This window comes from Puntigrus tetrazona, chromosome 20 (genome assembly GCF_018831695.1).
Source record: "Puntigrus tetrazona isolate hp1 chromosome 20, ASM1883169v1, whole genome shotgun sequence".
NCBI classification, from domain to species: Eukaryota; Metazoa; Chordata; class Actinopteri; order Cypriniformes; family Cyprinidae; genus Puntigrus; species Puntigrus tetrazona.
The window spans coordinates 27,546,091-27,558,820 of record NC_056718.1 but is presented as its reverse complement, the minus strand read 5'-3'; the positions used below and the strand labels follow the sequence as shown (position 1 = coordinate 27,558,820).

At 35.9% G+C, this 12,730-nt stretch overlaps 1 protein-coding gene across 2 annotated transcripts; it reads right to left on the bottom strand.

Annotated features, from left to right (window-relative positions):
• Window positions 1-1,280: 1,280 nt before the first annotated feature.
• si:dkey-251i10.3 (uncharacterized protein LOC553498 homolog) lies at window positions 1,281-11,790 on the bottom strand. Of its 2 annotated transcripts, none has more exons than XM_043220032.1 (15): window positions 11,526-11,790; window positions 11,264-11,363; window positions 10,054-10,124; window positions 9,101-9,165; window positions 8,879-9,027; window positions 8,451-8,606; window positions 7,750-7,869; window positions 6,184-6,278; window positions 5,872-5,995; window positions 5,704-5,781; window positions 5,266-5,596; window positions 4,569-4,996; window positions 3,886-4,070; window positions 2,094-2,193; window positions 1,281-1,814 (listed from the first exon to the last, which is right to left on the bottom strand). In XM_043220032.1, exons 1-15 carry the CDS (start codon window positions 11,558-11,560, stop codon window positions 1,479-1,481), a joined length of 2,373 nt encoding a protein of 790 aa, XP_043075967.1. In that variant the 5' UTR covers window positions 11,561-11,790; the 3' UTR covers window positions 1,281-1,478. The 2 variants fall into 2 exon arrangements, with proteins under 2 accessions (XP_043075967.1, XP_043075966.1); XM_043220031.1 differs by having other exon boundaries at window positions 5,254-5,596; window positions 11,526-11,789.
• Between the last annotated feature and the right edge of the window lie 940 nt (window positions 11,791-12,730).

The window sequence follows — 12,730 nt, the reverse complement described above, 5'->3', positions numbered from 1 at the left end:
CTCCCCTGCATAAAGTATTCACATGGTGTCAGGTGAGAAGCTTTCAAAAAAGAAAAAGTCTTCAGTTTCAGGAATCTGTCATTGATCTGAACACAAAAACAAAGACATCCTCTGTTTGGACAGAAATGAGCATGGAAAATGTACATTTTCCTTGCTCAACTTTTTAAGTAATGTTTGGGTGGTGGCATATAAGATGGGGTCTTTGGTAAACAGCCTTTTTTTTTATTTGCTTTTTGTAACAATTTATACAACATTAAATGCTAAATTTCAATCAGTTTTTTTTTTTTTTTTTTTTTTAATCGTAAAAGCCTCACTATAGCCATCTATATACTCGTCTTTGAAATGACTTAAAAGTTGAAGTCAATGTGCTTTTGAAGAGTAATTCATAACAATGACTAGCAAATGTTACTAGAAAATTATGTAATACTTGCTTACGTCACGTTGGTCTGTTTCCGTTTACTAAAGAACTTCTGCCGTCTTTTAAAGAATGATTACTGTTGTAGAGAGTACATGTGCTGCTTTTCTCTCTTTCACAGAATTGGATCAGGGCACAGTGGATGACTGTTGTGAGTGAAACATAAGAACATAATCTGAGTGCAGAGTCTGCAGGACCTGAAGGGGGAGCTCTGGCCAGTTTGTGACTTCCTGTTTAACTTACTGTGGCGTTATGCAGCTCTACAATCCCTGCCTGTTGTGTGAAGTGTTAAAGCCAATTTATGCTTCTTCATCATAAGTTGTTTAGAACGGCATAGGGATTTAGTTTCCGCTTGCAGAATGGCTCAAGTTCAGTCAGTTTCCATGCTCACCGTAGAGTCCATGCCCAGATGTTCTATGGGATTTAAGTCAGGGCTCTAACTTGCCACTCAAGGATGTTAACCTTCCTAGCCTTAAGCCATCGTTGGGCAAACATCTAGGTGGGTAAAGCTAGTACAGACATGTCACAAATGATTACATGCTGTAATTAAACAGGCTCTACAAAGCATCAAATCAAGGGGCTGATTATTTTATTGCGTGTTATTTTAGTATTTGGCACGTTTAAGTGAACTTACTGTCCTGGTGCCTTTGGCGGATACCATTTTATTAAGGTAAAATATTTCGATAGTTTACGCAAAAAGACATCAAGTGTCAATATCAAGCGTTAGTTGTAAAATTCCATGATCACCGGATTTTTAATGGCCAATATTTTTGTGCATTTCAAAGAATATTTAATTTTGAATTCACGGTTCAAGTACGGGTCACTATTCACGCGGGACTTTTAAAAGACATTCAAACAGGAACAATTGTGCTTTAAAAAAGTATTTATTTCAAAGCGGCAAAACAGAGAAAAAAAAACTGTTGTTACTAATAGGCGTTCTGAGGAATACTATTACATGTATGTGGCCATGATAAGCATCACAAGAAGTTCAACTGATCACAGATATGTCTCCTGGAAACACTTTACCTCACAAATTAAATTATTTATGCACTCACACAACCTTTCAAGTCTGTTGTTTTTTTCTCTTCTGGTCTTTTCCTTTTTCTCTTTTTCCTTGATGCTTTGCTGATGCTTTTTCCTTGATGCTTTGTCTGCGCTTATTCGCCCTTTTGTTTTCTCCCAACGTGATCGCCGGTCCTTTATCAGCTGACGTTGTGGTCTTATTCTTTATGAAGTCCTCTTTGACCATAGGCTCGATGATCGCTCCCAATGTAGTGACAACTTTTGGTTTTGTCATCTTCTTCACGACCCCTTGTGTGTTCCACGTCGAGCCAATGGGGGTACGGATGCAAGATTCAAACTGTGCAGTGTTTTGAAAGGGGAATGGCACTTGACCAACCTATGAAAAAAAAAAATTATAAAATAAACTAACAGGCACACAGTATTGGGCTTCTTTTCAATTTCTGAGACGGCATTTGAACTGAATTTAAACTCCTGTCATTTCAAAGAAATTTAACAAATGTAACCGGGTCAACAACATGGACAAGGACATATAACTGCTTGCTTTTAGTATATATTTTGCTCAGGATCTCATCTTAAAATCTGGAAATCACAATGCATTCATAAGGACTCACATACATTTTATTTGCTACTTGAGCGTTTCCAGATGATTAGTTACCTGATGGGCAGCGACTGATGCATCTCTGGTCTCTGATATGATGGTATCAGGCAGTTTCCGGTCTTTCCGTGGAGGTAACGGGGCTGTTTTTATCATGAATCTACAAAGACAAATGAATCATTAGGGCTATGATAAGGCTTTGAGTACAACTGAATTGCCATTTATGTTAAAAAAACTCACTACCAATTGAGAGAGGGTCCTCTGTATAGTTCACAGTATTACAAGGAAGAACGGTAAGCATTTCTCTGAAGTATTTTCAAAAGAATTGATATCAGATCAAGACTAAATCTGATCCTTGTGAAAAAAAAAAGTGTTGGGTCAGATGCGCTAAATGAAATGTCCAGTACTTCAGTACTTAAAAGTTTAAAAATGTACCAGCCTTTCCATTGTGGCAGTAATACCAATGTGCTAATGCTAATCAACACATCACCTACATCACTTCTTCGAATACTATGTGAAATGTTGCGTGCCTTTTCCACATCTCACAGAAGGATTTTATTTCAAACACTCGATGTTGTGAAGTTTAGAGTGAAGCATGCTATAAAATGTGGTATTTTTTTGGCCAAGAGGTTCATAAATGCTTTTCAGGTTTGGAAAGACGTTTGCGTTTTCAAATGCCGGAGCTGCATTTAGTACCGATAACAGAGCCGTACTTCACCGACAAGCTGCGCATTAACAGCTTTCATAATCACAGACCAATTTCATAATTGCACGTTACCAGAAGGTTTAAGCATGAAATGATTAACCGCATAGCCCTAGATTTTTATTTACAATGTGTCCCTAGAGCACCGATCCCAGATATGTTTGCTGAGTGTGCACACGCAACAGCCAATCAGAGGGCCAAATTGCAAGAGTTCATTCAGCATGAGCTCTCCTCGCTCACAAATAGCGTCGCTGTAAGCAAAGTATAAACCCAAAGTAATTAAGAGATTCTTTGTGCAGTACACTTTGTGCACACATCGGTGAAGCTGCAAAAGAAGCTCACCGACGAAAGGCAACATCTTTTCTCACATTCTGTGTATAACAACTTCAGTTTGAATAAAAAGTTATTTTTCATGCCAAGTACACACTCTTTCAGGACCGACCCCGCTTTAAAAGTTGTAAAATTTGACATTGTGATAACCATAGCAACAGTCCAACTGTTCAGTTACCTGTAACGTTTATTTTATTACTTTTATTTGATCTTTTTAATACAATGCTTCATAATTGAATATCTGAAGGCTACATGTTAATGTTTTAATGCATTTACTTTGCATTACAGGATCGCCCTTTTTTTTTTTGCTATAGTACTGGCATTACTATGTTATACTATGCTAAATGGTTTCATCTTTATTTATTATTTGAAGGCCAATGCGTGCGTTTGTAATGTTAAAAATTGTAATTAAATAAAGGAGTTCAAGTTAATAAAGTTGTATTTAGTAAATGACGGTAGTGGAAGGTTATCTATTGGCACAGTACAATTACATAACGGCACATCATTTCCATGATCAACACAACGTAATAAAACTAAATAATGGCAAAAACACTAGTGAACTGACCACCGGCAACAGTAACTTTTCCTAACAGTCATTTTTTTAAAGGGTACGTGGTGCTGTAGTAAACCTGGCCCAAGTATTTATTCAAAACAGACTTCATTTCTAAGTAATTACTCAAAGTACGTGCTACTCATTTTCCTTGACATTTTAATGAAAAATTACTAACTACAGAAAGACTTTTCTTTTTAAAACTGACATTTAACAATAGGAGAAAGATGTTTTGAAAGTTAAAGATACAGATGATCTAACACCATCACCTTTTGCGTTTCCAGGGGGAGGGTTTGAGACCAACACCTCCCCATTCTCCCCAGCCTGGCAATGTCAGGTCCACCACTTTAGGCTTCCCATCATCTTCTTCTTTCTTTTTGTCCTTTATGAAATCAGAAACGACATCGTCCCCAGCAAAGGCCTCCTTGATGATGGAGATCTGTTCATCATGACCCTAACAAAAAAAGGAAAACATTTTAAAAACAGGAAAACGCAGCATAGAATTTAGCTTCTCACTTATCAATCATAACTAAATGGCCAAATTAACCTAGACACACCTTAGTCAGGGTTAAATCGAAGTTTGTTCAATTTATTTTAATATTATATTATGTTAGACATGTTATAAACCTGATAAATCATGTTTCAATATTATTATGTTAAATAATATTCAGTTCTTTTTTTTTTGTCAAAAAGATGATCCTTAATAAGGAGCTTCTTTAAAAGCTGATCCCAAAACTGTACCAAAAATGTCACCTAAAATGGACATTATTTCATGTTTACACACCACATTACAATGACCCACCCAATAGAGAAAAGTTGCTCAGCAAGAAAAAACATTGATCACACTAAATAACACTTAATTTGGATGCAGCCATGTTGTTTACCCTGACTAAGGTCAGTTGGTTATACTTCATCTATTGGTAACCAATCTATTGGTTGAAATTCCACTCACTTCCTCTTCAACCACTGTTGGCAAAAGTGGAATTTTGACAGCTTTGGCATCTTTGGTGAGTACTTCTTTAAGGTCGATTTCTCTTCTTTTTTTGATAGGTGGTTCAGAAGTGGCCTCCCCAACAGCTGTCTGTGGCAGTGACGGTGCTGCAGTGGGATGGGGGTCAACATCTTCAGCCAAAACCTCCAGGTCCTCTATACTCCTGAGTCGAGTCTGTCCTTCATTCAAAAAGTCCTCTTTATCCTCTTGCACGCCTGTGTTTAACTCTCGTGGTGTCTGCTTTGGACCTTCATGTGTCTTCTCACTTCTCATGAGCCTGAAAAGGGTGTTAAACTCAGAAACGTCCTCCTCTTCTTCATCCTCCTCCTCCTCCTCCTCCTCATCAGATACTTCAACCACATTTTCTTCAACTACCTCGCTTTCAGGTTCTGTTTAAACAGAAAAAAAATAAAAATAAATCACCACATACACTACTATGCAGTTCAAGTCCAGTACATTAACTAAATAAATAAATTGCTAAATGAAAATATAATAATAATAATAATAACTTTTGGTGTACAATGGTATGGCATTTCTGTTCTCACAAAGGCCTAGTTTGTACATTGTAGAAAAACTTTCCTTTGTTGTTCTGAAAGTAAATGATCTATTCACCATTCTGATTTTTGTGCAAGTATTTGCTTTATACCTGCTGTCTTACTCTGTTCTTCGGTAGGAATCAAGTCCTCTTCATCAGCTTGCCTCAGCTTCCTCTTCCTCTCAAATTCTTCAATTAGTTCCTCCTCCTCATTCTCCTGTTCTTCTGTTTGAGGTTCCTCAGTTGTGACACAGCTGACCTCAGGTTCTTCGTGTGTAAGTTTGCCTCTCATCCAGGGATTGACAGAGTCAATAATTGGTTCAGGGTCGTTCACAAAGTCAGGTACTGTCTCCAGTGCTTCCTCATTACTTTCATGTTCGTCGTCAGAAAGCACCACAATCTTCTGGGTAAGATCTTTATTCATCTGCAACTGCTCCTGCATTGCTTTTCGTGCCTGAAGAGCATGGGAGATATGATGAAAAAGAATAGGCAGCATGCATAACATTCACTCCACTATCAAGAACATTAATATAAAGAAAAACAAAAATCAACCACTCTCACCGAATCATCGTATTTTGCCATTATGGCTTTTGCTTTGGCCCACTTGCCACTGTTCTGATGCTTTAGAGACATTCTCTCCTGTAGTGAAAACAAAGAAAAATATCCAAAGTCCAAATGATTCTCACTTATTCATAATCTTTGTTTGAATAGTATGTCTTTCAGTATTACCTGCATCCTGGACAGTTCCATCTTTTTTAGCTCTTCCAGAGCACCTTCAGGATTCGTCTTTACCATTTCCTCAAAGTTCTTCAGAAAGTCTTTACGCCTGGCTTTCTTCTGAATCTTGTGGTACCTGAGGAGGGAAAAATTAATTATATATATATATATATATATATATATATATATATATATATATATATATATATATATATATATATATATATATTCTGAATGTATTTTGTACAGTACTACTTACAAGACAGACTAACTAACAGCAAGCTGGTCACAGAAATCACAGACATATTCAGTTGTAGAACTCACTTTTTACTCTTGATACTCTTTTCTCTTTTGGCTTTTGCCTCATAGTATGATTGAAGCGCTCTTGTCTTTTGAAGCTCAGCACGGCGAATCTTAGCCTGCCATGCAAAACAAATTGTTACAAAGTGGAATACAAAATATACTGATTAATAATGATGAGGACTGATAGCAAAGATAGAATATTTAACATGCTGCTCAGTGAACAATCATAAACATCCATCTAGATCTATCCATTAGTAGCAATACAAGGTATCTTGAGGAACTCATTTGGTGCCATGTGATGTTAACAGATAGGTTTATTAGTAACATCTGTTCACTTAAGCAATCTTTTTTGCATTATGCTTTAATAGGGACCACTTTTTTTTTTTTTTTTTTTTTTTTTCAAAAGTTTGCATGCCTGTAACTAAATATTAAAAGACATCTAAATGATCTATTAGATTTTTGCTTGTAGCAAGCTTTTCTTTTGCCATTTAATTTTTTAGGCCCTATATAGAGATTGTGATTTCAGTGCGGCTCCAATAGTAATAATGTTATATTGTACACTTTTTTTGGTCAAATACCAAATGTAGACCAACTTTGTATAAAGCAGAGACATCTTTTGTTTTAAAGAAGGCTATCTGAGGAACAAATGTTGCAAGTAGAAATAAATATTGTTAAGATATTTCAATATTATTTTAGATTCTAGTTCTTAATAAACTTTTCTTTTGGAAATAATTTTAGGGTCCTGCATGGTTTAATCCCAGAGATATCAGGATTCCAATATGGTTCCAAGCTGTACATATTTTGTTGTTTCTTGTAGGTTTCACAATGATGGAATGTCGATGTATACGTCAAGCGATTGATGAAAGGAAAGTCAACTGGCAATGCTACATGTCATTGAGGCTGATAGAAGCAGAAAATGCAGTAGTGGTGGGTGAGGGCTTTTTGTACACGTCAACCAATTATCAATCAATCAATCAATCAATCATTTTTATTTATATAGCGCTTTTAACAACACAGGTTGCATCAAAGCACTGTACAGTATAATGACAGGGATATATAGTGACGAGAGTGACCAATTTCTTATTAAATGCAGAGACGGTCTCTGTAGTCAATTCAACGATAGTCACTAGAAGTTAAGTGTCCCCAACCAAGCAAGCCAGAGGCGACAGCGGCAAGGAAACAAAACCCCATGCATACAGAATGGAGAAAAAAAAACCTTGGGAGAAACCAGACTCAGTTGGGGTCAGTTCTCCTCTGACCGAACGCCCAGCACTTAACTTCCAGTTCAATTTTTTTTTATTTTTTTTATTTAGCTTACACTTACGTCACAGACTTTAGACCCTACTCTGAAGTAGATAATTTAGTTCCTCCAAACACAGAACCTAAATCGTTCCTAATTCCTGAGATGCAAACACGACAAAAAGTGGGTAGTTGCACAGTTAGTTTGGATACTATGAAATTGTTCCTGCGGTGAGTAAGGCCCTAATGCCAGGTCTAGGCCCACCTGTACTGGAAGCAGTAACAACTTGATTTGAATGCCCATAAAACATCTACGGCAATTGAGCAGAAGCTTCATCAAAGTCATACCTCCTCCAGGCTCATGGCTTTAAGCGATTCCTCCTCCACATGAGTCAAAACGGGGTCATTGACTGGCTGGCTGTTGTTGCGCAAGAGCCTGAAAATCTCTTGTTCAAGAGGAGTTTGAGACTGTCAAAGAATACACACGTGGAGATAGCATTAAAATAAAAGAAAGTGCTTCTGCCAAACATGATTTAGTAACAATTGGTCAGCAAGCAAAGAAAAAACATTAAAGTAGCATTTGCAACTCAAGATCAGAAAGTCTTTTTCTTGCATACATGTTTTTTGAGAACATAACTGTCTATTATTCCAGTAAATGGTAAGTTTCTCATTACTGAGCCTTTGGACAATTACAGTAAAAAAAAACACACAAAGAAAGGTAGTAACAATGATTTAGACAAAACAAAGACGTACGCTCGATGTAACAGTGTTAGAAATTAGACAGCTTGAAGGCAAAGTGAATATTGTACACAATTTGATTGAAAGTTTAAGAGATTTTAGAGAACAATGTTGTAGAATAGCACCAACGAACAAGGAAATGTGAATATGTATCATAAATCAAAAAAATGAATAGAATTTTTCTTTTAAAGTGTGGTAGAGATCAATCCATCACAGTTACAACAGCAAAGTACACATTTAAACTAAAACACACCATGACAAATTTGAGATATGCCAAAAAAATGTTATATAAATAAAATAAAAATGCACACCTTCCATCCCGCCACGACCTGCTCCATGCGTTTAGGTCCTGAGGACTCCTGATTCAGAGGAAACACTATTTGTTCGGCCTTCTGGTTCTGCACTACGATGCTCTTCCATTGAGACACTTCATTAGTGGTCTTCTCATACGCTATGCTTCTCTGAATCTGTGGACATGGCAGGGAGAAAAAGGTCATCAACATAAAGTCACTACAAATACCATTTAGAATTTAGAATGGTGTAATAGACAACTTTGTGGCTGTATGCTGTAAAGTAAGCCTTTATATAGCTATGTCAAAAATTCAGAGACAAGTTATGTGGAAAGTTACTTGAAATTAGTTTTTTTTAACACCAACATTATAATATGTTTCCAACTGAGCAAGCCAGAGGCAAGGAACCAAAACCAGCAAGTAGCTGAACTGAAAATTCAGCATTTCACCTTCTCCGTTTCCTGTTTGTTGAGCGGTAACTCCAAAGTCCCTTTACTGTTTTGCAGGCTCCTCAGCTGTTTCTTGGTCTTGTTTGAGGCTCCTGATGTCTTCTCCACGGTTCCCAGGAGGTCAGAAAGGTTGACATTCTCTCCCGTACCTTTAAACAGAATTAACTTACTACAGAAGCTCCGTTTCAGACAAAGATAAATGTGAAGAAATGTTGTATTTACCGTCTGCATTGACAAAGAACTCCGAGACCTGCACACTGGCTTCAGAACGCTCATTCTGCCTTTTCCTTGAATAAACACGCATCAATTGTTCAAAAAGCTTTTCTGGACATTTTATAACCGTCATTGGTGTTTCGCAGGTCTAAAGAACAGTGATTATTCTGACTAGAATTACCTGCATGTTCACAGGATTGATAACTTAAGTTCTGCTTGCTGTAGAGTGTGTGTATATATATATATATATATATATGTGAGGATAAAATATTTTGGTTAAATTCAGTATTGCATTCACTAGTTTCCACTTATGCAAAACTTAAAAATAAGTAACCCTTTTCTCTGTTAACCTTGAACCTCTAAAATTAAAGAAATTATTGAGTGAATTAAAAAACGTTGCCCCTCCCGTCACTTCTCCAGAATAAATTTATACTGTAAATGTCATCAACGTAATAATCAAAGCATAACATGCTGTAATGTTTACCAAGAATGGCTGCAAATACATGTAGAGTGAAGCGGTCATCTCTCCTGCTGAAAAGCCGGTCTCATTTATTGATAGCGCTGGTTTGTTTGAGAGTATTGAGCGAGATCAAAGAAGCCTGTATGCTTGCGTTTGACTGAGGTGCTACAATAAATTACGCCACATTAAGTGCACCAAAACTGTATTTGGTGTCTGAATTTCGTATTAAAGCTTTAAAAGCTTTGTTTCATATAACAAGCAGGGTTTCCTCTTTGGAGTGGGAGCATGAGACAGAGTCTGAAAGCATGTTGGCAACCCTGCTATTCAACAGAACATAAACACTCCAGCTATTTAGAATTAAGTATTTAGACACACTATGGTATAAACAGAACTAGTTTAGTTATTCCATCTTCCAAACATTACACTTTTTAGGATTTTTAGGTTTTGTAAATCAAACATATTTATTAGGGCAGACCAGCGCTAAAAAGATAAAGTCTCACACCTCTTATTTCCACAAATAGAACCGATGGCTTCCAGCAGTTTCTTGTGTTTTCTCTCATCATCACTGCCCTCCTTTAAAAAAGCAAAAGCAAAAAAATTAATATTTTATCTTAATCTGGTGAAAGCATCAACAGCTTAGTGTGAATAATTATGTATGCCATATATCTTTTCAAATAAGTGTTTATACTGTGAGGCTTGTCTGTCTGTTTAGATGAGATGCAAAACGAAGCAACATCCTCTTGTGGACAACTGTAATATTACAGCCCCTCATCTATTACTCACAGAATTTGAGATCATCCGAAATTCATGAAATCTAACTTGATCTCTGTTTAATATTTTCCTTACTGTCCTGTTGTCCAAGTGTACCATCTTACGTGAAGTTTGGACATAACACTCACAAAATACAAGCCAAATGGTTACCATATTTTTTTGGGCATGATAAATATATCAGGTTGCATTGAGTTAATCATTATTTATGCAAAAGGAGATTTTAAAAGGCATGTCTTTAAAGCAAGGCTTATATAAAATAATAATAATGATAATAAAGTGATCTTTTACTATATTTTTGGACCCCACTGTACATTTCTTTATGGTGTTAATGTATATCGCTGGATTTCTGGGGTTTCCAAAAAAAAGTTTTTGGGTGAATATTTCCAATTTTAGACATCCAGCTAAGTTCATGAAATAGTCTAATAAACAGATGTAATTAAAAAAAAAACACACACATTATATATGTTATGTGTACATAGTCAGCTTACACGGCTAGGCTTCATCGGTTAATATAAATGCAACTGGTTATACACTGACTAACTTGAGCAGAACATATGTTATAGTCATTAGTACATAGTCATTTATCTTAATGTTAATTAATGAAATTACAACTGCTCACTGTTAGTTCATGTTATGTCAGGTCCATTCATTAATCATAGCAGTAATAAATACGAAGCTAATAAAAGTATTTTTCATTGTTAGGTGAAGTTCACTAATGCTAACAAATGGAAACTTACTATAAATATTGTTATAGTAATAGATCATTCAAAACCAAACCTTACAGTATGCATGTTAATTTATATGAATCAGTACTTAAAGGCACAATTACACTGTAACAACCTAGCAGATAATAAAAAAATACAATTATGAACAATTTAAAAAATTAAAAACAAGGCATCTGAAGTAGGCAGGTCTTGACATCCTCGTCTGACTGAGATTACCTCATCTTCACTGGCACTGATGGCTTGTTCGTTAATGAAAAGGTCTTCATCTTCATCGTCGCTTTCAACAGTCAAGGCTGAGGTGATCTTTACACCTTTACTGTGGAGGAATACAAGAAAAGACATTCTAGAGATGATGGACATACACTTAACATGTTAGACTAACGCTGCTATTGATCTAGAATGGGTCACATTCACATGGTTCATACCGATATGTAAGATAAACCACTACTGTACCAAGAAGAAAGAAGACTGAGCGAACCTGAATGTTTTCTTTGGAGAGCTTGGCTTGACCATGCTGCGCAGTTTCACCACGTGTTCTGTCCAAGCGTGGAAAGGGTTGATTTTCTCTCTTTCCTGATATGATTTAAAAAATCATGGACTTCTAGCAGCTATGTGTCCGTTAACTTAAAAAGGCCAGCATGTTATCAGAACTACTAAAAGATAATCGTTGAAATCTATTTTTCCCTGTACGTCTCCAACACCTGATTCTTCTCTCTTTCGCAAACCTGCAGTAATCGCTCGCTAGCGCCACCTCCTGAGCTGGAGCAGATCCTTCCGCACTAAAACACTAGTCCAAACATCACGAATGATGGCTTTCAAATAAACACATTGATTTATTCAAACTTTTTTCAGTCCTACATTTTAGACTGACCAACATAATTCTGTAAAAGACGACATTAGATTTGCTAAAAAAGTCATATAAATATCTTAAATATTTAGTGTTAATATTTTCTATGCTTTGCAAGACAGGTGTATATTTAATCTTTTTCTATGGATCCCCCTTAAAAATAATATATTTAAAATGCATTTATTTATTTCATAGTAATAGTTTTAAATATTTACTGACATGTTGTTCTTGTGTTAATATTACACAAATTATAATTAAACTGTATTTGGCGTATTTCATTAGTGCGCAATGAATGTTTCTCAGTATTAAGGCTAATATGTGTTTTAATGTCACCGTTTAGGATTTGTTGATCTTTTAATAATATAGATCTTTAAATGTACCCTAAGTATACTTTAAGGCCAGTTTTAAAGACAGGGTTTTGTCTAAACCAGGGTTTGGCCATAGTTCAGTTAGGACATTTAAGTCATTTTTATAAACATGCCTTAGAAAAAAAACCCTTACTGGTGTGTATCTTAAGACAAAACAAAAGCACTGTCCTTTATGTTGATTTACGTCTACAACCCTTGTCTGTGAAACCAAGGGAATATGTTTTAATAAAATATGAAATAAATGTTTTTCAAATGCAATGTATTATACTTATTTTTTACTATAGGGTATGCTGTTTCCTAATGCATAAGGTGGACTGTTCAAAACAGACAGACACAGGTGATGTTCCAAAAAAAGCATACAATATGTGATATTTTTTCTTTATTATGATACTTAAGGAATATTTTGGCGATCTAGAGCAATACTTTTACTTTTATTTAATTACATTCCATAAGATACAGAGTTTTTTT

Coding starts and splice junctions, on each gene's coding strand:
- si:dkey-251i10.3 (XM_043220031.1), bottom strand. CDS start 11,560: ATGGTCAAGCCAAGCTCTCCAAAGAAAACATTCAG. Junction 9,028..9,100: donor GTTCTTTGTCAATGCAGACG/GTAAATACAACA, acceptor TTCTGTTTAAAG/GTACGGGAGAGAATGTCAAC. Junction 4,997..5,253: donor AGAACAGAGTAAGACAGCAG/GTATAAAGCAAA, acceptor CTGTTTAAACAG/AACCTGAAAGCGAGGTAGTT.